Source organism: Psammomys obesus, unplaced genomic scaffold (assembly GCF_907164565.1).
Source record: "Psammomys obesus unplaced genomic scaffold, mPsaObe1.curated_primary_1811, whole genome shotgun sequence".
NCBI lineage: Eukaryota > Metazoa > Chordata > Mammalia > Rodentia > Muridae > Psammomys > Psammomys obesus.
In genome coordinates this window covers 434,529-455,114 of record NW_026591497.1, presented here as the reverse complement: position 1 = coordinate 455,114, position 20,586 = coordinate 434,529, and the positions used below count along the sequence as shown (strand labels likewise).

Sequence of the window (20,586 nt, the reverse complement as noted above, 5' to 3'; positions counted from 1 at the left end):
TCTTAATAACCAATAAGTACATTTAACTAAGGAATAGGAAAGTAATGTTGAGTAGTGGTAGTCCCTGAGAGTTTGCGACCAGCCTGGTCTACAGAGCAAGTTTAGGATAGCCAGGGCTACCCAGAGAAGCCTTGAAGAAAAGAAGAAGAAGAAAAAAGAAAGAAAAGTACCCCTAACCTCTCTGGCTCTTTGGAGGGAGGGGAGAAGGCCCAACTTGAAACAGTGCTGGCTATGTATGTAGATATGAACATGAAATAGCACTAGGAGGTAGTAAAGCATTTGCACCCAGTTTTTGTGAGCTTCCTGGCCCCGGCCTCCTTGTCATCAGTTCTCAGGTAAAGGAGGAGACCCTCAACTGTGGCCACTGCCAGAGGGTCCGGTGTAGAAGCACTTTTCCCTAGGCTAGGTGACTCTACTAAACAAGGTCTCTGGAAGTTCTAAGAACAATTATAACACAGATCAAATACTTTTCTAAGAAAGATGAACATGGACATAGACAGCCACATCTAATTCTAAGACACCAATCATTTGCTTTCACAGGAATGCTACTCAAGTCTGACTGTATCTTGTCCTGAACTCCCAAATCACCTAATGGGGGCTTCCCATACTTAGCCTATGCCCTTCTGTTGGTCTGAAAGGTCCTCACTAATCTCTCTTCTAGGCTGATTCCAAGTGCTAACTATTGTATGCATACAGCACTACCCTCGGTTTGTCTACTAGGTCAATGCCCCTGCACAGTTAACACTTCACCTGAAATGAGGGTCTCATCAGTACTTCTACATGCACTAGAGTTGCTACCATACTAGTTTTCTCACCTCTGTCTCATAGGGAACTGAAGAGAACCTTGAAGCCCCTATCACAAAGCAGTATTAACCGAAGAGAGCCCTATCTATGGCAGGGAGAAGAAATGTACATGCCTCACCTTGGTCAGTCTTGGTGGCTGGCTTCCAGTTTTCAGCACTAATTACTGGCAGACAGACCTGCCCCTTCTCATCGATGTTAGGGTGGTAGATCTTTGTTTTAAATGTGATCTTGGGTGGTTTGAATGGATACTCTGCTGGAAAGTTGATTTCAATTCTGAAGGCCCCCTTATCATATGGAGGGTTGTCCTAAAAGGAAAGGGGGTAAAAGATCAAAATGAACATACCATAGTTCACACAACTATGTGGACAAAGCAGGGCTGCTTTAACTGTTCATTAATTATTCCTAATGGTACATCAACTGAAGCCCTCCATCCAAAAGGTAACCCAACAACTAACCAGTATTTCTAGACAAGATGCTCAATAGGCTGAAAAGGTTTGAAATCAATATCAAAATAGCCTTATTATTTTTTTCAGGAACATGGTGGTTTAAATGAGGATGGCCTCTATAGGTTCATGTTTGAATGCTTGGTCCAAAGTTGGTGGGACTGTTGGGGAAGGATTAGGAGGTGTGGCCTTGTAAAGAGAAAGTGTGTCACTGGGGATAGGCTTTGAGCTTTCAAAAGCCCATGCCATTCCTAGTTATCTTTCCCTCTCCCTCTGCTTGTGGATCATATGTAAGCTCTCAGCTACTACTGTAACATCATGCATGCCTGCCTGCGCCTTACTCCCATGTTGGTCACAGGCTCACCCTCTGAAACTATAAGCCCCCCAAAACTTTTTTTTTTCTATACAAGCTACCTCTGCTTCACAGCAGCAGAAACATAACTGAAACAAGTGGATTTTTTTAGAGTAGAGTAGTAAAACTGAAAGTACTGAAAAAACTCAGAGGCTAAATTTTCCCTCCAAATACATCCATGGACCTATATTGCATAAGTTTACCTCTGGAAGTAATACATTTTATGGGTTTTGCGTGGGTATATTTTAGAACCTGAATCATGTATTGTATAGTTGCTACGATTTAAATATGTCTTTCCCAAATTCACGCATGAAAAGTGAATCATGAGCTGATGAGGGTAAAGGTACTTGCAGCACAAATGTGACAACCTGAGTTAGAACCTCAGATCCATATGGCAGAAAAAGAAAATCAACTCCACAAAATTCTGTGTGCTCTACTAAATATGGCCCCTATTCTCTCCCTCTGTCACACACATACTAATAATAAATCAAAACTTTAAACAAAATAAAATCATCAGGGCTAAAAATGTAGCTCAGTGGTAAAGCATCCCCAAGAACCTGAGTTCAATCCCTAGTACCAACACCCCCCACCACATTAGCACATACACACCCTACTCATGATGCCACATCAGGGTGTGGATCCCTTATGAAAGAGATCCCTAGAGGGCTGGCATGTCCTTTTTACTGTATGAGAGAAAACCAAGAAACTGGGAACCATCAAACACTTTGTCTGTCAATGACTTGAACTAATATTTCTCAGCGTCTCTCTGGCACTAGGAGAAATGTTTCTGTTGTTTATAAGCCATATACTCAACAGTATTTTTTACAGTGGCCTGAATAAATGTATACAGTAGCTTTCTAAGTGGCTTCTTCCATGATAATATGCAATTAGCTCATGTCTTTATTACTAAGTGATACTTGTCTAGAAATACTTACCAAAGGATATCTTGGTAATTATAAATAATTACCTGCTACAGACACTGCTGTGAAGGTTTTTGCCCAGATAAAAAAGAGCAAAGATTATCATTGTTGTCTCGTGTCATAAGAGTATGTTTAGTTTTTTATGAAACTGTGTATTTTCCTCACCACTGAGAATAATTCCTGAGAGAAAAACTTGTTTTGGCACACAGTCCACACTGTGATAAGGAAACAGAGCAGAGGTAGAACCAGCCTAAAACCTTCAAAAGCCCTCCCTTAGTGACTTCCTTCTACCAGCCAGACTGCACATCCTAAAAGTTCTACAGTGCCACCACTCTGAACATGAGATTATGGAGGGTAAATTTTTAAAGATTTATTTTGTGTGTGTATGCATACACGTGTGAGCAGCTGAAGTCAGATATCCTTGAACTAGAATCACAGGTGGTTGTGAACTCCTGGATGTGTGCAATAAGCCATCCTTTCAGCCCCTGTAGGGGGTACTTCAAATTCTGTAACACTGCCCAACCGTCTTTCAAAGTTCCACTTGCAGGCCTCCAGTAATGAATGAGCATTCCTGTTGCTTGATAGTCTTATCAGCATTTAAAGCTGTCAATATTTATTGTCACCATACTAAGAGATGTGGAGTGGCACTTCACTGTTGTTTCAAGTTTTTCTCAATGACATATTATATTATGTTGGGGAATGTTTTTGTGCACTGTATATTCAAATGCTGATTTCTATACCCAGAGACCTAGTTGCAGTCAGATGTTGGCATTATCATTATTATTGAAGCATCTCCTGTCTCAATGTTGTATAGAAATTATTCTCCATTACCTCTGATTGGTTTCAAAGAGCTGAACAGCCTACAGCAGGGCTGGAGAGTTAAGGCAGGACTTCTGATCCCAGGAAGGGGGTCCCAGATAGAGAAAGAGGAGGTCACCATCAGAGAGTTGAGAGGAGGACAAGGATGGAGCAGGTGCAGCCAGGGAGAGAGTAAGATGGCAGGTGATGGGGCACGTGGCTGGGAAGTAGGCCAGGTCAGCAGAGTTGGGTTAGCATACTTGAGTATCTGCCCAGCTCTAGTGCTTGAAACTTATTAATAAATATAATAGGTCTTCATATCATTATTAGGAAGCTAAAGTGGATGTAGAAAAGCCCTAGTTTTACAATATTAAGTTTGTCATGTATATTTCTCTCTTTAAATAATTTTTTTTAAACATTGTGTGAGTATGTATGTGTGGGCACACAGGCTCAGAGAACAACATGTAAAAGTCAGTTCTCTTCTTCCACCTGTGGGTTCCAGAGAACTGAATTCATGTCACCAGGCTTGGCAGTGAGTGCCCTTACCCCCTGAATCAGCTCACCAGCACTTAAAAAAAAAAAAAAAAAAAAAAACACACAACCAAAAACATTCCTTTCTATGTAGCTGAAGCTAGCTTTGAACTTGCAGTCTTCCTGACTTTCTCCTGAGCCCTGCAATTACAGGTACATACCATCATATCATATCTACTACCACCATCTCAACCAGTCCCATTTTTTAAAAGAAGAAAAGGGGTTGCCCAGGCCCAGGATATCCCTAAAATACTGGGCTTAAGTACTCCTCTAGGCCTAGCCTTCCAAGGGCCTGAACTGTAGGTACACATCATTACACTTTACCCATACATCTTCATTTGTGAGTTAAGATTGTTGTTATTCCTACTTTACATTAGGTTTTCTTTTTTCTACCCAGAAATAACTTTTTAAAAATTGTGTAAGCCAGGCGCGGTGGCGCATGCCCGTAAGCCCAGCACTTGGGGAGGCAGAGGCAGGCAGATCGCTGTGAGTTCGAGACCAGCCTGGTCTACAAAGTGAGTCCAGCACAGCCAAGGCTACACTGAGAAACCCTCTCTCTCAAAAAAAAAATTGTGTGTCTGTGTATGCACATGTGTGCACCATCATGTGCCACTGTACGATCAGTGGAAAGCCTGACCAACCTACCCAAGTCAATCCTCTCCTTCTACCGTGTCCAGGTTCCAGGGTCTCTGGGCTTTTCTCCACCTACTCACCTCCATACTGCATGCTTTCCTTACATTTAGGCTCTCTGGTTTGTAAGATGCCTAGAAGTACCATGGCAGACCCCACACTTCACCTTACCTCCTCACATCAGCGACTGAGCTCAGGTCATCAGGCTTGACAGTAAGTACCTTTAACTCACTATACTATCTTGAGAGACTATCAGTCAAATTTCTCATACTTCTGAGCCTGTTATCTGCAGACTGGAAGAAAAACTATAAAAGGATTCATAATAGTCACACATGTCTTCACTTTATTTCTCTGGGGCTTGTATAGATATGGCTGTTCCTATGTGGAAGAGAGACACTCTCATATACTTATCTTCACCAACTCCAGGCCAAACTTTGGTACAAGGTTCTTATCCCCAACATCATTACTCTGCCTTCCCTGTTTTCAACTTATTTCCTGCTATTCTCAATGATCCCATTTCCTTACTAAAAACTGGAAAAGAGTTCTTTACCAGATAAGTTTTATTTTTGGAAGCATTTTTACTTTTTTATGAAGCTATGAACAGAGCTAGAGACAAATAACCCAATACAGAACATACTAAGTGATGGTAAGTCAAAGAAGTCTAAAAAGCTTAATCTCCCCTGGGTAATACCACTACTCTGCTCAATGGTGGAACCTGAAAGGTATGAGCTTCAATTCTTTGGGACCTCCACTCTACCCAGCTCCAGAACTGAAGAATCCCTCCACACTGTGCTGCTTTTTTTTTTTTCCAAAAATTTATTTATCTATTATTTATACAGTATTCTGTCTACATGTAGACCTGCAAGCCAGGAGAGGGCACCAGATTTAATTATAGATGGTTGTGAGCCACCATGTGGTAGCTGGGAATTGAACTCAGGACCTCTGGAAGAGCAGCTGGTGCTCTTAACCTCTGAGCCATCTCTCCAGCCCTGTACTGCTGTTCTTAAATTTGGGCTCCCTACCTCCATACCCTGGGCCTACCTATCTAGAAACTCTTCAGCAAACAGATATGCCTATTGGCAGTTGAGACTGACATGTACCTAGTCTCCAGATTCCCATACTCTAAGCCCAATCAGGGAAGGGAGGCACACGTGATATCTTCAGGAAGACGGGTATGCTGAACAAAGGAAGGGAAAGACCTTCTAGCAGAGGATTAGAGACTAGGGTGTCAGGTTGGAGGGACAGCACAGGATATGCTGGGAGGATGTGAGTAGGCAGTTGGCAAGCAACTAAGACTGTAAACTGTAGCCTAAACCAAGGCACTGAAACTGCCGGCAGGCTGGGTGGGAGCAGGGATGTTCAGGAATGGTAAAGCCTTCTTTGGTGTATGTGAGGCAGCCTGGCACTGCTGGAAATAACAGGGTCATTTTTGGGAATTCTACCTCTCAGATATTAGCCCTCAGATATCTCACATGCATATGCACACACAATATGTTTACTGTTTTCAACTCTAAGTGTATGTGTCTGTGTGTTTGTATGACAGGTGTATGAGGGCCCACAGACACTAGAAGAGAGTGTAGACTCCCTAGACTTCCTTACAGGTGGTTGTGAACTGCCTGATGTGGGCATTGGAAAACTGAACTTAGTCCTTCAGAAGAGCAAGAAGACCCTTTTTATCTACTGAGCCATGTTCATGCCCATTTTTACTCATTTTTATTATTACTTTGAAAGAAACTTTTAATCTTCCCTCAGAACTGCCAACAAATACTCTGATCTATCTTGTGTGATGAATTATAAAATCCTCCATGGGCCAGGAGTGGTGGTGCTTATCTTCAATCCCAGCACCACGGAGGCAGAGGCTGATGGATCTCTATAAGGCTTGAGGCTAGCCTGGACTACATAAAAGTGTTCCAGGCCATCCAGAGTTACACAGTGAGTCCCTATCTAAAGAGAAGGGAAGAAAAAAGGAAAGGATCCTCCTGCCCCAAAACCTGAAACAAAAAATACTGCCCAGAAAGGGCACAAAGTATCTGAACAGACAGCCTTTCTGGGCTCCCACTCAGTGTATAGCAAGTCACATGTCTGTCCACAACTTGTCTGTGCTAGACATGAAATAGCCATAAAACTTCAAAACCAGGGACACAAGTTTCCAGGTAACTGAACCATGTAGAGGTTCCTAGAAAAAGAGTATAGAGTATGTGTAAGAAAGGCATGGACTCTATGCTCCTTGATAGACAGCTTCAGATGTAAAAACAGAATTTCCATCAAGTTCCAGCTGGCCTTGCTAAAACCACTATCACTAACCTCCCCCCGCCAAAAAATAAAAAAATAAAAAATAAAAAATAAAAAAATAAATGTCTGGCTGAGAAAGCTTGTCTCCCCAAGATAGTCTGTCTCAACTAAGCAAATAACCCCAAGAAGTAGGGAACAAAGGCCTGCACATAGCCCCCTTCAGCTGAATCACTTTGCTCATCCCCAAGCCCTATTTAGACTCCAAGCATTTCCCGCCCTCCTCCTTGCTGTTTGGGAAAACAGACAACAGCCTCATCTGCTGAGGTCAGATCCTAATCTCCATCTTCTGTCTCTACTCTGTTCTTACATCTTAACAACCCTGAGCCCATCCGAGCCTTGCTCAAAACATCTCTTCATTTTTACAACAGTACTATATGCTGCTCATAAACTGGTAAATATGTCTTCAGTAAATTGCTCAGGTAAACTCATCAAAATACAGAGACAGTTGTGAAACCCAGATTTGTATTTAGCCTAGAAAACAAAACATTATTTTAAAACAAAACAAAATCAAGCTAACAGGAACAAAACAAGAGGCTGAGGGTGTAGCTCAGTTGGTCAAGTGCTGGCCTATGGTGCAAAAGGCCCCGAGTTCCACCCCAGGTAATAGTCAAGTAGCCATGGTAGTACATTCTGGGAGAGATAGAGCATTTCAACTATACATTAGAACTGTAGAATTAAATCAGTTCTAGAAAAATCTTATCCACTTTATCTTTATATAAGAAAAGTGACTGGTTTTGAAATGTTTCCTTAGCTGGGTGGTGGTGGTGCACCCCTTTAAGTACAGCACTCAGGGAGGCAGAGGCAGGTGGATATCTTGAGTTCAAGGCCAGCCTGATCTACACAGTGAGTTCCAAGACAACCAGGATGGCATAGTGAGACCCTGTCTTGAGGGGAAAAAAGGTGACATGCAGGGGGTGGTCACGGTGTCACTTCACAGCAACAGAACACTCACTAAGTCTTAGTTTGTTTTTTATTGCTATGAAGAGACCCCAGGACCACGGCAACGCTTATAAAGGAAAACATATAATTGGGGCTGGCTTACAGTTCAGAGGTTTAGTCCATTATTGTCACAGGTGAAACATGGCAAAGTGTAGACAGATATGGTGATGGAGAGAGGCTGAGAGTTCTACATCTTCATCAGAAGGCAGCAGAAGACTGTCCCAACTGGGCATGGCTTAAGTATATATGAGATATCAAAGCCCAGCCCCGCAGTGACCACTTCCTTAAACAAGTCCACATCTCTTAATAGTGCCACTCCCAAAGGGCCTATGGTGGCCAATTACATTCAAACTACCACAGATAGTATACATGCCTTTAATTCTAATATTCTATACTTTCAGGAAGCTAAGGAAGAAAAACAGAGAATTCATGAGAGCAGATCTCAAAAAACCAAAACATAAAACTATTTAATAACAACAAAAACCCTTATTTTATAAATATTTATTTATAAACAGCACTGTTCTATAATAAAACATTTTATAGCACTTCACTAAAATTCCAGTGATTTTCTGTCCCATCTTAACTCATCTGTTCTAGAGCAAGTCTCACAGGCAAATGCTGTCATTATCTATAACTGGAAGACAAAAAAGACAGTAGCTGAAATGACTGGCCTAAAACTCTTAAACTATGTAAGTTCCCTCTCCTATATTTTCAAGTATTCATTTTTGTGCCTTCTGTGGAATTTGGAATCAAAGGTGACTGAGCAAATGCGCCAATGTTCCAACTGCCTGCTGTATCATTTATTTATCTGAGGTCTCGTGTGTGATGAGCATTTAAAAGGGAGTTTGGGAAAGGGTAAACATCCCAGAGTCTTCATTTCTTGGCACCAATCTCCAAACCACAAAATCACTTTATTGCAGTTAAATTCAAGAGGAAACTTTTCATAATAAGGCACCAAATTATCTATGATCTTCTTACCCATTTGCGGGGAGGAGGGTGAGACAAGATCTTGCTATAGCCAGCTGGCTTCTAACTCAGCTCTGTCTTCTCTCTGGCTGAGATTAAAATCATGCACCACCACACTCAGCTCCTACTCTTTCTATATGGCACCCCTTCAAGAATTCCCCAGGCTCCTTTCCTTTTGGATCTATCACTGATCCTACAAAGGAAGTTAGGACAAGCTTCTAGCTCCATGACATAGAATGCTCTAACACAATGTATCCCACCTGGGTAAGAGTGAGACCCTGTCATAAACAAACAAAAGTAGCATCTGTCATGAATATCCAAAAGCCCTAATAATACCAGCAGGCTTTTAGGTTTTGGTACAAATGAAAAAAAAAAAAAAAAAAAAAAAAGATTTTGGTTTTTGGTATAAAAAAAAAAAAAAAAAAAAAAAAAAAAAAGCTTGTGTTTGTTTGGCTTGGTTTTTACAGACAGGGTTTCTCCATGTGGCCCTGACTGCCCTAGACTCGCTTTTATAGACCAGGCTGGCCTCACCTCAAACTCACAGAGATCTGCCTGCCTCTGCCTCCTGAGTGATGAGATTACAGACATATGCCACCATGGCTGGCAGAAAATAAGCTTTTAAATGGGATACTGCTCATAGGAATCAGTGACCTTCAGAATGCTCATAACAGAGCATTACTTTCTTAGTTTCAAGACTTTCTCCATGATCCCAAAAAAACACAAAGGGCACAGACTGAGACCATAGTGTTGCTAATTAAATTAAACTAAGGCTAGGGCATTTGGCCTACAGTAGTACCCCTTCCAAGAGGGACAGGACATGACAGATAAACTGCCAGACAAGCTGAAAAGGCACACATTCATTCTACTTTCCAAGACTCAACCTTCACATTTACCAAAATAACATCCTTTACTACCAGAAAAACCCAGATTCTCGTTTAAGACATGGGCTATAAGTAGACACAGAGAAAAAAAAAAAAGAAGAGATCCAACTCCCCTGACCTCCACAAGTACAAAATGACATGTACACACAACCCATACAGTAAATAAACTGTAATAAAAAGACAAAAAAAAAAAAAAAACCAAAACATCACCTCACATATAGACAAAGACAAAAAAGAAAAGACAATAAACAAATAGGACTCCCAAAATACAAAATTTGTCAACAAAAACTGACGAAATTAAAAAAGATATATATTCTCAAAAAATAGCTCTAAAATGAGCTAGGTGATGGTGGTGCACGCCTGTAATACCAGCACTCAGGGAGGCAGAGGCAGTCGGATCTCTGAGTTTGAGGCCAGCCTGGTCTACAGATACATCAAGTCCAGGACAGCCAGGACTATACAGAGAAACCCTGTCTCAAAAAAAAAAAAAAACAAAAAACCAACCAACCAAACAAAAAGCCAACTGTGGTGGCACATACCCGTAATCCCAGCACTCTGGTGGCAGAGGCAGGTGGATCTCTGTGAGTTCCAGGCCAGCCATGTCTACACATCAAGCTTTAGGACAGCCAGGGCTACACAGAGAGACCCAAGTTTCGAAAAACAAAACCAGACCAAAATAAAAAAAAAAGGGGTGGGGGGACCTGGCAGTGATGGAGTGTGCCTTTAGTCTCAAGCACTTATGTGGCAGAAGTAGGTAAATCTCTGAGTTCCAGAACAGCCAGCCAGGGCTAAACAGATACACAGAGAAACACTGCCAAAACCAAAACCAGACACAGCCAATAATAACAACAAAAGCCAAGCACTGGTGGCCCACACCTTTAATCCTAGCACACACAGAAGACCAGCCTGGTCTGAGAAAGTTCCAGAAAGCTACACAGAGAAACCTGTCTTGGAAAAAAAATAAGAAGACAACAACTCTACTATAAAGATGATAATACTACCGAAAGTGATTCAATGCAACTTACATCAAACTCCCAACAATGCTTTGTGAAAAACACTCCCATGTGGAATTCCCGGGAGCCTTCACCCAGATCAAGTGTAACTACCCTAAATTAGAGCTTGAAGAACAACAGTTACTGATTTCAAAATGTACTATAAGCTGACTGTGGGCTTCACACCTGAAAGCTTAGTATCTGGAAAGCTGACACAAGAGGCCAGTTTGTGACACACACAGTGCATTCTAGGCTGGCCTCAGGTACACAGGAGATCTTGTTTCAAAAAAGAAACCAAACAAAAATGAAGCCAACATTACTAGTAAGTGACAATAATCAAAACAATGTAGCACTAGTATAAATGGATAGGTATTAACAGAATAAAGTTGAAGCCTGGGCGAAGGAGACAGCAAGTAGATAAGTAAAGGTGCTTACTGTGTGAAAACCTGGGTTCAAAAGAACCCACAGGGAAGCCAGATGCCATAGAACAGGGCCTGTAATCCTGACCCCCTACACACACACACAGGTAGAAGAAAGTGAAGACAAAAGAATCACCAGAGGCTCTGCCGTACTTAGCCAAAAAGCCAAAACAGAACAAAAAAGAAACAAAAAGTCCCTTTATGAAAGAAGGTAAGAACAACATCCCAAAACTGCCCTCTGAACTCCACTCACACTGGTGCGTAGCCACAAAATTAGCATTTTAAAAATGGAAAGCCCCAGGGACTGTCTGTGACTTGAACTAATTGGTCTGCTCTTTGATCACCTCCCCATGAGGGGGGAGCAGCCTTACCAGGCCACAGAAGAAGACAATGCAGCCACTCCTGATAAGACCTGATAGACTACGATCAGAAGGAAGGAGAGGAAGACCTCCCCATTCAGTGGACTGGGGAAGGGGCATTGGTGGAGGAGGAGGGAAAGTGGGATTGGGAGGGGAGGGAGAAGGGAGCTACAAGAGGGATACAAAGTGAATAAACTGTAATTAATAAAAATTGAAGAAAAAAAAAAAAAACCCACAAAAGCCCAAAGGCTGGGCATGGTGATGCACACCTTTGATCCCAGCACTAGGGAGGCAGAAACAGCTGAATCTCTGTGAATTCGAGGCTAGCCTGGGCTATGATAGCCACCCCTATGTAGAGAAACCCCGTCTCAAAATTAATTAATTAAAATAAATTTAATGGTGAGATGGCTTAGAAATTAAAAGCACTTTTATTCTTTTTTTTTTTGAGACAGGGTTTCTCTGTGTAGCATTGACTGTTATAGACACTCTCTGTAGACCAGGCTGACCTCAAACTCACAGAGATCCATTTGTCTACGCCACCACACCCAGTTTGCACTTCTTATTCTTAGAGAAGATCTGGGTTTGGTTCCCAGCACCCACAGAGCAGCTAAATACAACTCTTCTAGCCTCTGAGGACACTAGCATGCATATAGTGCACAGACATACACACAGGGAAAACACCCATACATGTAATATAAAAAATTAAAATTAAAGGTAGAGGGCAGCCATAAACTTAATAACAGAGTATTTACATACGAAGTTCTAGGTTCAGTCCCCAGTGCAACAGAGAGGTAAATAAACCTGGACCACCATGGTAAAGATGCACTGTTTGTAGGAAGTGCCACTCAGCCACTTCTCCCCTTGAGTGCTATAGCCACGATTAAAGAGGAAGGATCAGTAACTTCCTAGGAAGGGGAAGGATAGGGTAGAACACAGCTGAAGTGTCATGATAACCGTCCACCCCATCTGAAAGCACGGTTTCTGTGTGTAGCTCTGGCCATCCTGAAACTCTGTAGGCCAGGCTGTCCTCTCTGCCTCCAGAGTGCTGGGATTAATGGCATCCACCACTATCAGGCCTCAAGTGTCATAATTTTTATTGGCCAGCTCTTTCACTCTAATTGGGTGGGTGGACTTCAGGTAAACTTAAAGAGAAGACTCCCTCTATGGCCCAGTCCCTGTGATGCAAAAGAACTAAGGCCCTGGGGAGGAAGCACATTTGATAATCACTCTGAGGAAAGAAGAAACACCCTGGACAGTGATCATAGAAAGAAAATGGGGCATTGAGATCTCAGCAGCCCCTAACCACAGCTGTGTCTGGGTGCAGCTGCCTTAAATGAAGGCAAATCTTTGATGCCTAGATACTTCCAGATCCTCAAAGCACACTGGGATTTGACTGGCCAATATCTACCATAATGAGCCCTGGGACCACTACGACATAGGTTCAGCGTGCATGAACCAAGAGGCCTTGACGTGAGCTGGAGGCAGTTTGTTGACAGCAACCTCACATGATGATGACACAATCCTGGCCTTAACACTTATTCATTCATAAAACCAGCTCATTCACTCCTCTCATTTTCCAAAAGAACCATGGGCTTGCAGTTCACATTTTAGTAATACACAATCTCAATTAGAAAAGGGACAGACAGGGGTGCGATTAGAGGGACATGGAAGAGACAGTAGACCCACAAGGAGACCAACAAAACTAAAATATCTGAGCCCAGGGGGTCCTGCAGAGACTGACGCACCAACGGAGGACCATCCATGGAGAGGACCTAGACCTCCTGCTCAGATGTGGCCAATTAGCAGCTCAGTCTCCAAGTGAGGGGATCAGGAGCTGTCTCTATCATGAACTCAATTGAGTGCTCTCTGATCACGCGCCCCTGATGATCACTTGCCAGGCCACAAAGAGGATCCAAGCAGTCCTGATGCATCTTAACAAGCTATGGGCAGATGGCAATAGTGGAAAACTCCCCCTTTCAGTGGACCAGGGGAAGGGGATGAGGGGAAGAGGGAGAGAAGGTGGGACTGGGGGAGTTGAGGGAGGGGGCTTCAATCAGGATATATAATGAATAAATTGTGAAGAAAAAAAATTTTTAAAGGGGTGGGGAGAAAAGGGACAAATGGATCCAATGTGTCTTAGCCCTGATACAGTCAAGAGCTATAGACACTGGCCAGCCCCTAGTGGTCTTCCCAGATAGCCTCCCTGTGTACTGAGCACAACCACCTTCAACCCTAAAAAAAACAAAAAACAAAACCTCAGAGGATGTATTTCCACATCTAGATTAGAAGCTCCCAAATTTAAAATCTCTAAGCCAGTGTCTGCTGCCTAATCTTGTAACAGAATCAAGAAGAAGCACATGCAGCAAGCAACCTCTCCATGAGGGAGAGTTGTAAGTAACCACGGAAGGAGCGTCAGATACAGGACCCGAGGCTCAGATGGGCAAAGTGGAAAAGGAAGAAAGATAGTGAATGTGAGTGATATAGCTCAGAGTTGTAGGCTACGGTGACTGGAAGTCACCAATGTCCAAGTGAGGCTGCACGATGAACAGATAGTGCAGCTCTGGGGGAGAAGGGGAGATAGGGGTAGAAATCTTTCACACATAGCAAGCAACCTGATGCTAGCTGGAGTCCCCACGGATAAAATCAGGAGGAAAAAAGCCAGTCTAACAAAAGTAAGCTTTAGTGAGGAAAAATTAGTAACAAGTCAGCAAACAGAGAAACTAATCACAGGCTCAAGGATTGGACCCTGGCAGAGGCTGAATGCTTCAGGAGGCAATCAATGATCGGATATGTAACAACTGAGAAGGCCTGTGTGCTTAGTGTGAATCACTTCAGAAGTGTGGGAGAAACAGGAGCTGCACACTAAAGTACAGGTCAAGTCTCTGAAGGATAGAGGGGTCAGAGAAGATGGAGGGGGAAAGACGCAAAATCAAGAGAGTGATAGATTAAAGCAAAGCCTTCTCAGGAGGAAGCTAGGCCTGCTGGAAGGTGTCCTTGGAGGATGCAGGGCTGTCGGAAGCAGACACTGGGGAAAAGCTTCTGGAAAGCCCAGTGGAGGGTGAGACACAGGCAATCAGGAACTGTGATCAAGTCAAACCAAGGCACATATTGGAAGTGCCAGAATACAGCACAGGTGTCTCAAGGGTTAGGCACAGATGCAAAATCAGTGGAGAATGCCAACGAATATCTACAGGGGAAGCCAGCTCTCTTCCAAAGTAGACAGAGAGAGGGGTCTCAACCTGATAAGCAGGGCAAGAAGCCAGGGAAGATGGGCAAGAACAGGAACACAGATGCATTCTCCTTTCCTTTGTAAATAACTACAGATCTGTAAGGTTTGGAGCATCTATAGTTTTAAAACAGCAGTGAAAAGCTAGGATTTTATTCTAGAGCCCGAGGCCATATCCTACCCTAATTATCACCCTGTAGCCATTGCCCGCTTTTGCCCATCTATGGGCTGCCCAGACTAGGCACTTACTGAGGAACACAGAGATAAGGCCAGCAGTAGCAGCACACCACCTGAAAGAATAATCTAATAAGAAGTGGAAGTGTTCAATACTCACAGGAACAATAAGCCCTTGCCAAGTCAATAAATTAGCTTCATCAACCTGGATGTTACGGAAGTTTTTCATTCCACATTTGCGGATCTCTTCAAGCTCCTGTTGATTAACAAAGCATAAAGGGGTGTCAAATCAGGGAAAGCACCACATATGAAGATCCCTCCTGACTCCCTCAAATTAAACCAGGTGACAACATCACCAATGACAACATTTGAGTGAGGACCAGATACAGGTTATCAGGTTAAGGAGGCATGGAGCCAGGGTACTCCCACCTGTATTACCTCTATTGACCCTTCATCCCAGACCAAGCAACCCATTGAACACAATGAGGGGAACCATTCTTCAACAGATATAACACCTCTTCTTTGGGCTGGTCATGCTGCCTGTTTAAATAAATACTCTCGGCAGAGCCAGGTGTGGTAATTCACACCTGTAATCCTAGTACTTAGGAAAATAAAACAGATGGACTGTTGTGGGTTCAAGACCAGCTAGAGCTAGAGAGTGAGAGCGCGAGAGTGAGGGCGAGTGAGAGAGAGAGACAGAAAGAGAGAAAAAGAGAAAGAGTAAGAAAGAGAGAGAAAGGAAGGAAAAAAGGAAGAAAAAAGAAAGGAAGGAGAAAGAGAGAAAGGAAGGAAAGAAGAAATGAAGAAAAAAAGAAAAAGAAATTGAAAATAAACAAAGTACCTGTCCCCAGAAAGTACACAGGGACAAACATGCAATAGGGACTTGAGGTGCCTAAAGACCTGATTTCTTCCAACTAACTACTGTCTATATATGGGAAGCTGGGGCTATAAAAATGAATAAGCCTGGGTCTAGAAAGTAAACAAAGGAAAATGGGTACCCACAAACCTTTCCTACCTAACACATTAAGTGCAATTTCAGGATAGGCATAGGCAAAGAGCACAACCAACTAGTCTGGGGTGAGGAGGAAAACAAGAAACTACCACTGAGCCTCCATTTCTTCAGCTATAAACAGGGGTGCTAAGTCCCTGAGCTAAAGACAGTGAGTGGGAAACTACATCCTAACACAACTCTGAAACTCTGGAAGTTCTCATAAGCAAACAATGTAACAAATGTCACTTCACTCAGAAAGCACAACCACCATGACTAAGACTGTTTCAGACTCCAATTTAAGATGTCTTTAACTGGGTTGGGGATTTAAGCTCAGTGGTGGAGCTTAAGTGGTAGAGCAAGCACAAGGCTCTGGGTTCAGTCCTCAGCTCTGAAGAAAAAAAAAAAAAAAAGACAAAATAAGATGGCTAAAGATGTCTTTAACACTGTCACTTGGTTCCCACTTCCCCAACACCAATGAACACACAACAGGCATCTTAACGAAATCCCCCCAGAATGTACCATGATTCACAGCCACACATACATAGTCATCTCCTCCAAGTTCCTGGTCCGCCACTTTCCACCAGTACCTCCATCAGGCCTTACAACCAATGGGCTGATGGCCTCCCATATACCCAAGATGCCTTCTCACCTATAACCTGAACATTAGCCCTGTCTCATCTTCCAGGCCACACCTCTTCTGTCCCAGCTCACATGACCTCTAATATAGGAAAGGCCCCCTCCTTATGCAGCCATGGTTCACAATGGCAAAGGCTACCCTTACCCCATTGGCTTCCATGTCATCAAGATCGAAAGAAGCTTTGCACCACACATTCCTATAATGCCGCAATGTTTGCAAGGCACAGAACGACTAGGAAAGCATGGAAGGAGTAATTTTTAAAGCATAGTGAGGCAGTCAGTATACCAGTTGGAGGAGTTGGAAGATGTGTCAGAGGACTGGGGGCTGAGGAGGAGGATGCATTGAAGGCATGTGTGGAATTGGTGTCTCACAGGGTGCTGCCTGTTTATCAACCTCAGGTGCCTATCATAAACAGCCTGGACCAACTCTGGATATTCTAGTCCAGCAAGTATGGATAGAACTTTTTTGTTTGTTTGGTTAGTTTTTGCTGTTGTTTTGAAACAGGATCTCACTGTGTAGTCCTGGTTGTCTTGGAATGAACTCTATAAACCAGGCTGGCCTCAAAGAGACCCACCTACCTTTATCTGCCAAGTGCTGAGATTAAAGGCGTGTTCCACCACTGCCCCAGGAGTTTTAATATGGGAATTTTTAGTAAGTGACATAAAAAGGGAAAGGGTATTGCCATGCTTAACCAGTCCACTTCTCTTTTTTTTTTCGGTGGTTTGGTTTGGTTTCGTTTTTCGGGACAGGGTTTCTCTGTGTGGCCTTGGCCTGCACTCGCTTTGTAGATCAGGCTGGCCTCAAACTCAAGAGGTTCACCTACCTCTGCCTCCCTGAGTCCTGGGACTGCAGGCATGCACCACCATACCTGGCTTACCAGTCCACTTCTAAGAAAGGCCTAGCAATACCGCAGCGGACACAAAGAAGTAATATGGTGTGATAGCGTGATTGTTCTACAATGACAGCCTTGTGGAACATGAGTGAATACTCTAACCCAGCAGCTACCACCTTGATCTTCTAGCTGCTGCTTAGAACCCATCAGAAACGGGGCACTATAAAATATAGACACACTTACGGGGGAAGCTTCACGGTTCACGTGCCACTACTCTCCAAAAAGAACTTCAGCTTCATGAGGGCAGGACAAACAAATGAGCTAGAATACTCCAAACAGAACTTTGAACTCACGACAACCAAAAAAGACAGCCAGGCATGGTGGTGCATGCCTGAGACGAGAGGCAGGCAGATCTCTGAGTGTGATGCCAGCCTGGTCACAGAGCAAGTTCCAGCCAGGACAGGGAAGGCTCTAGAAAAACCTCATCTCAAAACAACAACAACAAACAAACAAACAAAACCCAAACTTTATATATGTGTATACACACAACAAGCAAGGAAGAAACAAAGGAAATGTTGACTGCTCATAAAATAGCCTGTGTGTAAAAACACACCTTGTAACTTCCGAGCACTATGCTAACAATATAAAGTGTGGCTGATGATAAACACAAGGGAAATTTCACGAGAATTACAAAGATGGGGGAGGCTGGACTCAGTTGTAACAGAGAAAGAAAATTCAACCTTGTTTAAGAGGGACTTCAGTCTGGGTTGCAGAAGATTAGCAGTAGGGCGAGTGGTTGATTGGCAGCACAAGATCCTGCAGCATTCAATTCCAGCACTACAAAACTATTAAGTAAATTAAAGGCACACAGTCTTTTCTGGGACATAGCACAGTTCACAGAATGCTTGCCCAGCATCTACAAAGCCCTGAATTCAATTCCTATACCTACAGGATCGATCACAACCATCTGTAACTGCAATCCCAGGCAAACCAGCACCTTCTCCTGGCCCAAGAGATGCACAGACATACACACAGATCAAATACCAATATATATAAATACATTTAAATTTTTTAAAAAAGTAAATCCAAAGCCATCCTGGAGTACATAAGGAGCTTCAAGGCCAGCCTGGAGTATATGTACTCTGTCAACAAAAAGGAAAACCTAGAAAACTTGTGCATAGATGCTGGGAGGGTACTTTTCAGGACCAAGATGTACCTGAAAAGTCCGAAGCCTTCCGGCCACAGAAGGAAGGTCGTCACTAATGAGTGCTGAGCTGCTGGCTCAGTGGGTCAAAGCAGAGTGCCCAGTCTTTTTGCTGTCAGGTGAAGGTTCCCCAGAACAGAAAGGCAACTTTTTTTTTTTTTTAAACAGAGACTTTTTTTTTTTTTTTTTAATGTACATTAGTGTGAAGGTGTCATATCCCTTGGAATTGGCATTACAGACAGTTGTAAGCTGCCATATGGGTGCTGGGAGTTGAATCCAGGTCTTTTGAAAGAGCAGACAGTGCTCTTAACCACTGAGCCATCTCTCCAGCCCAGGCAACTTCTTTTTACGTAAGTCTAACCAACAAATAACTGATTATTAGACAAAAGTAAAGGTGGATCTCTGAGTTCGAAGCAAGCGTGGTCTACAGAGTGAATTCCAGGACAGTTAGGGCACACAAAGAAACCTTGCCCCCCCCCCAAACACACACACACACACACAAAATCAAAACAATCAAAAACAGACAGACTGAGAGAACTGAGACAAACAAGGACTGTCATCTTCAAGGAATGCTGGGTACCCTGTAGAAGAACAGTTCTCAACAGGGTGTCAACAGGATCACAGGGGTCATGCACCTCAGCATTCTGAGTCTTGCACATAAAACAGATGCCAGGCAATTGTAGCTCCAACCTGCAGAGATTAGCATCCTCTGTATCCCTAACTGAGAACCACAGATACCAAGAGTGGCCAGGATGCTAAAATTCCTGCATTGCCAAAGATGGCTCTGAGGGCAAGAACTGCTTCCTCCTTCACTGATGAAAGCAAACTGAAGATGCACAGTGCTCATTCAGAGATTCTATCTAAAGATCTGAGAGAAAATTACACCCTCAAGATGGTACATCCAGCCAGGCATCAGCGGTGCATGCCTTTAATCCCAGCACCCAGGGAGGCAGACACAGGCAGATCTCTTGTGAGTTCAAGGCCAGCCTGGTTTACAAAGTGAGATCCAGGACAGCCAGGGCTATACAGAGAAACCCTGTCTCTAAACAAATAAACAACAAAAAAGAATGGTATACCCTCAAACACAACTGTGCCCCTATAACTGAGACTGGTCTTGATAATAATGAACTGGGAAAGAATTTCAAGAAACTCAAACTGTAAATTCAGAGGGTAAATTCCAAAGGCTTTATGACTAATAATGAAGGAAAGGAGCTGACTAAAAAAAGTTGGTGAGACAGTTCAAAGACTAAAGTTCAGAAGTCTGGCAACCTGAATCCACTCACCAGGATACACAGGGTAGAAAGAGAGAAGAGCAGCCTCCTGCTAACTATCCTCTAACCTCCACTTCCACGATGCGACATAAACACATGCAAATACACACACAGGCAGATACAGATTATAAGTAATTTAAAAACAAAGAAAACATAGAGCAGTAGCCCAGCTCTTTGAGAATGAAGTCTGAAAGACCTAACCAAGAATGACACAACTTCCCCAAAAGGTTTATTTCAGTTCTGCTCAATGGCAAAAGCAACAGGGGAGGGGTGTCAGCTGCTCAAGGCTGATGGTGCAATGCTGACAACCAAGAGATGAGCCAAGAAAAAGCAGAACCAGCCAACTTCTTAGTCTGTTCTGCTAGAAGGCAAGCAGCACACAGGAAAAGGCCCAAATGAGGACCCTCTTTGACTTCAGCTGTTCAAAGCTTTGGAAGGGCCTGAGAAAACACAGGGTACTGCTCAATTTCTGTGGGGTTTTTGTTTATTTTGTTTTAAAAGGTGCTAGAGATCAGACCCAGGGCTTCAACGGGTGTGGTGGTAGCAAAAGGCTCCGGGAGGATGAGGATCACTGGAAGTCTGAAGAAAGCCTAGGATACCATAACAAGTTACACACACACACACACACACACACACACACACACACACACACATACACACACACCAGGGCCTTCAAATGTGCGAGGCAAGCAAGCACTCTAGCACTAAATTATAGCCTGCGGTGGTTCATATCTTAGTCCCAGTCACTAAGGACTAGGAGGTATGGTTGATTGGAGGAGGTGCGTCACTGGGGTGAAAAGCCCACAACAGTCCCAGTCTTATACTCGGTCTGCTTGCAAAACTAGGATCAGATGTGCGCTCTCGGCTACTTCTCGAGCACCATGCCTACCTGTCTGCCTGCAGCCATACTCCCCACCATGATGGT

General features: G+C 43.3%; 1 protein-coding gene across 1 annotated transcript in view; it reads right to left on the bottom strand.

Moving 5' to 3' along the window:
- The window catches only part of Ube2l3 (ubiquitin conjugating enzyme E2 L3), a 42,850-nt gene that overhangs the window by 4,941 nt on the left and 17,323 nt on the right, over window positions 1–20,586 (bottom strand). The window contains exons 2-3 of the mRNA XM_055610276.1: window positions 14,887–14,982; window positions 923–1,109 (exon numbers count right to left, since the gene is read on the bottom strand). Coding sequence (XP_055466251.1) covers window positions 923–1,109; window positions 14,887–14,982 — 283 coding nt within the window. The remainder of the gene's footprint in view (window positions 1–922; window positions 1,110–14,886; window positions 14,983–20,586) is intronic.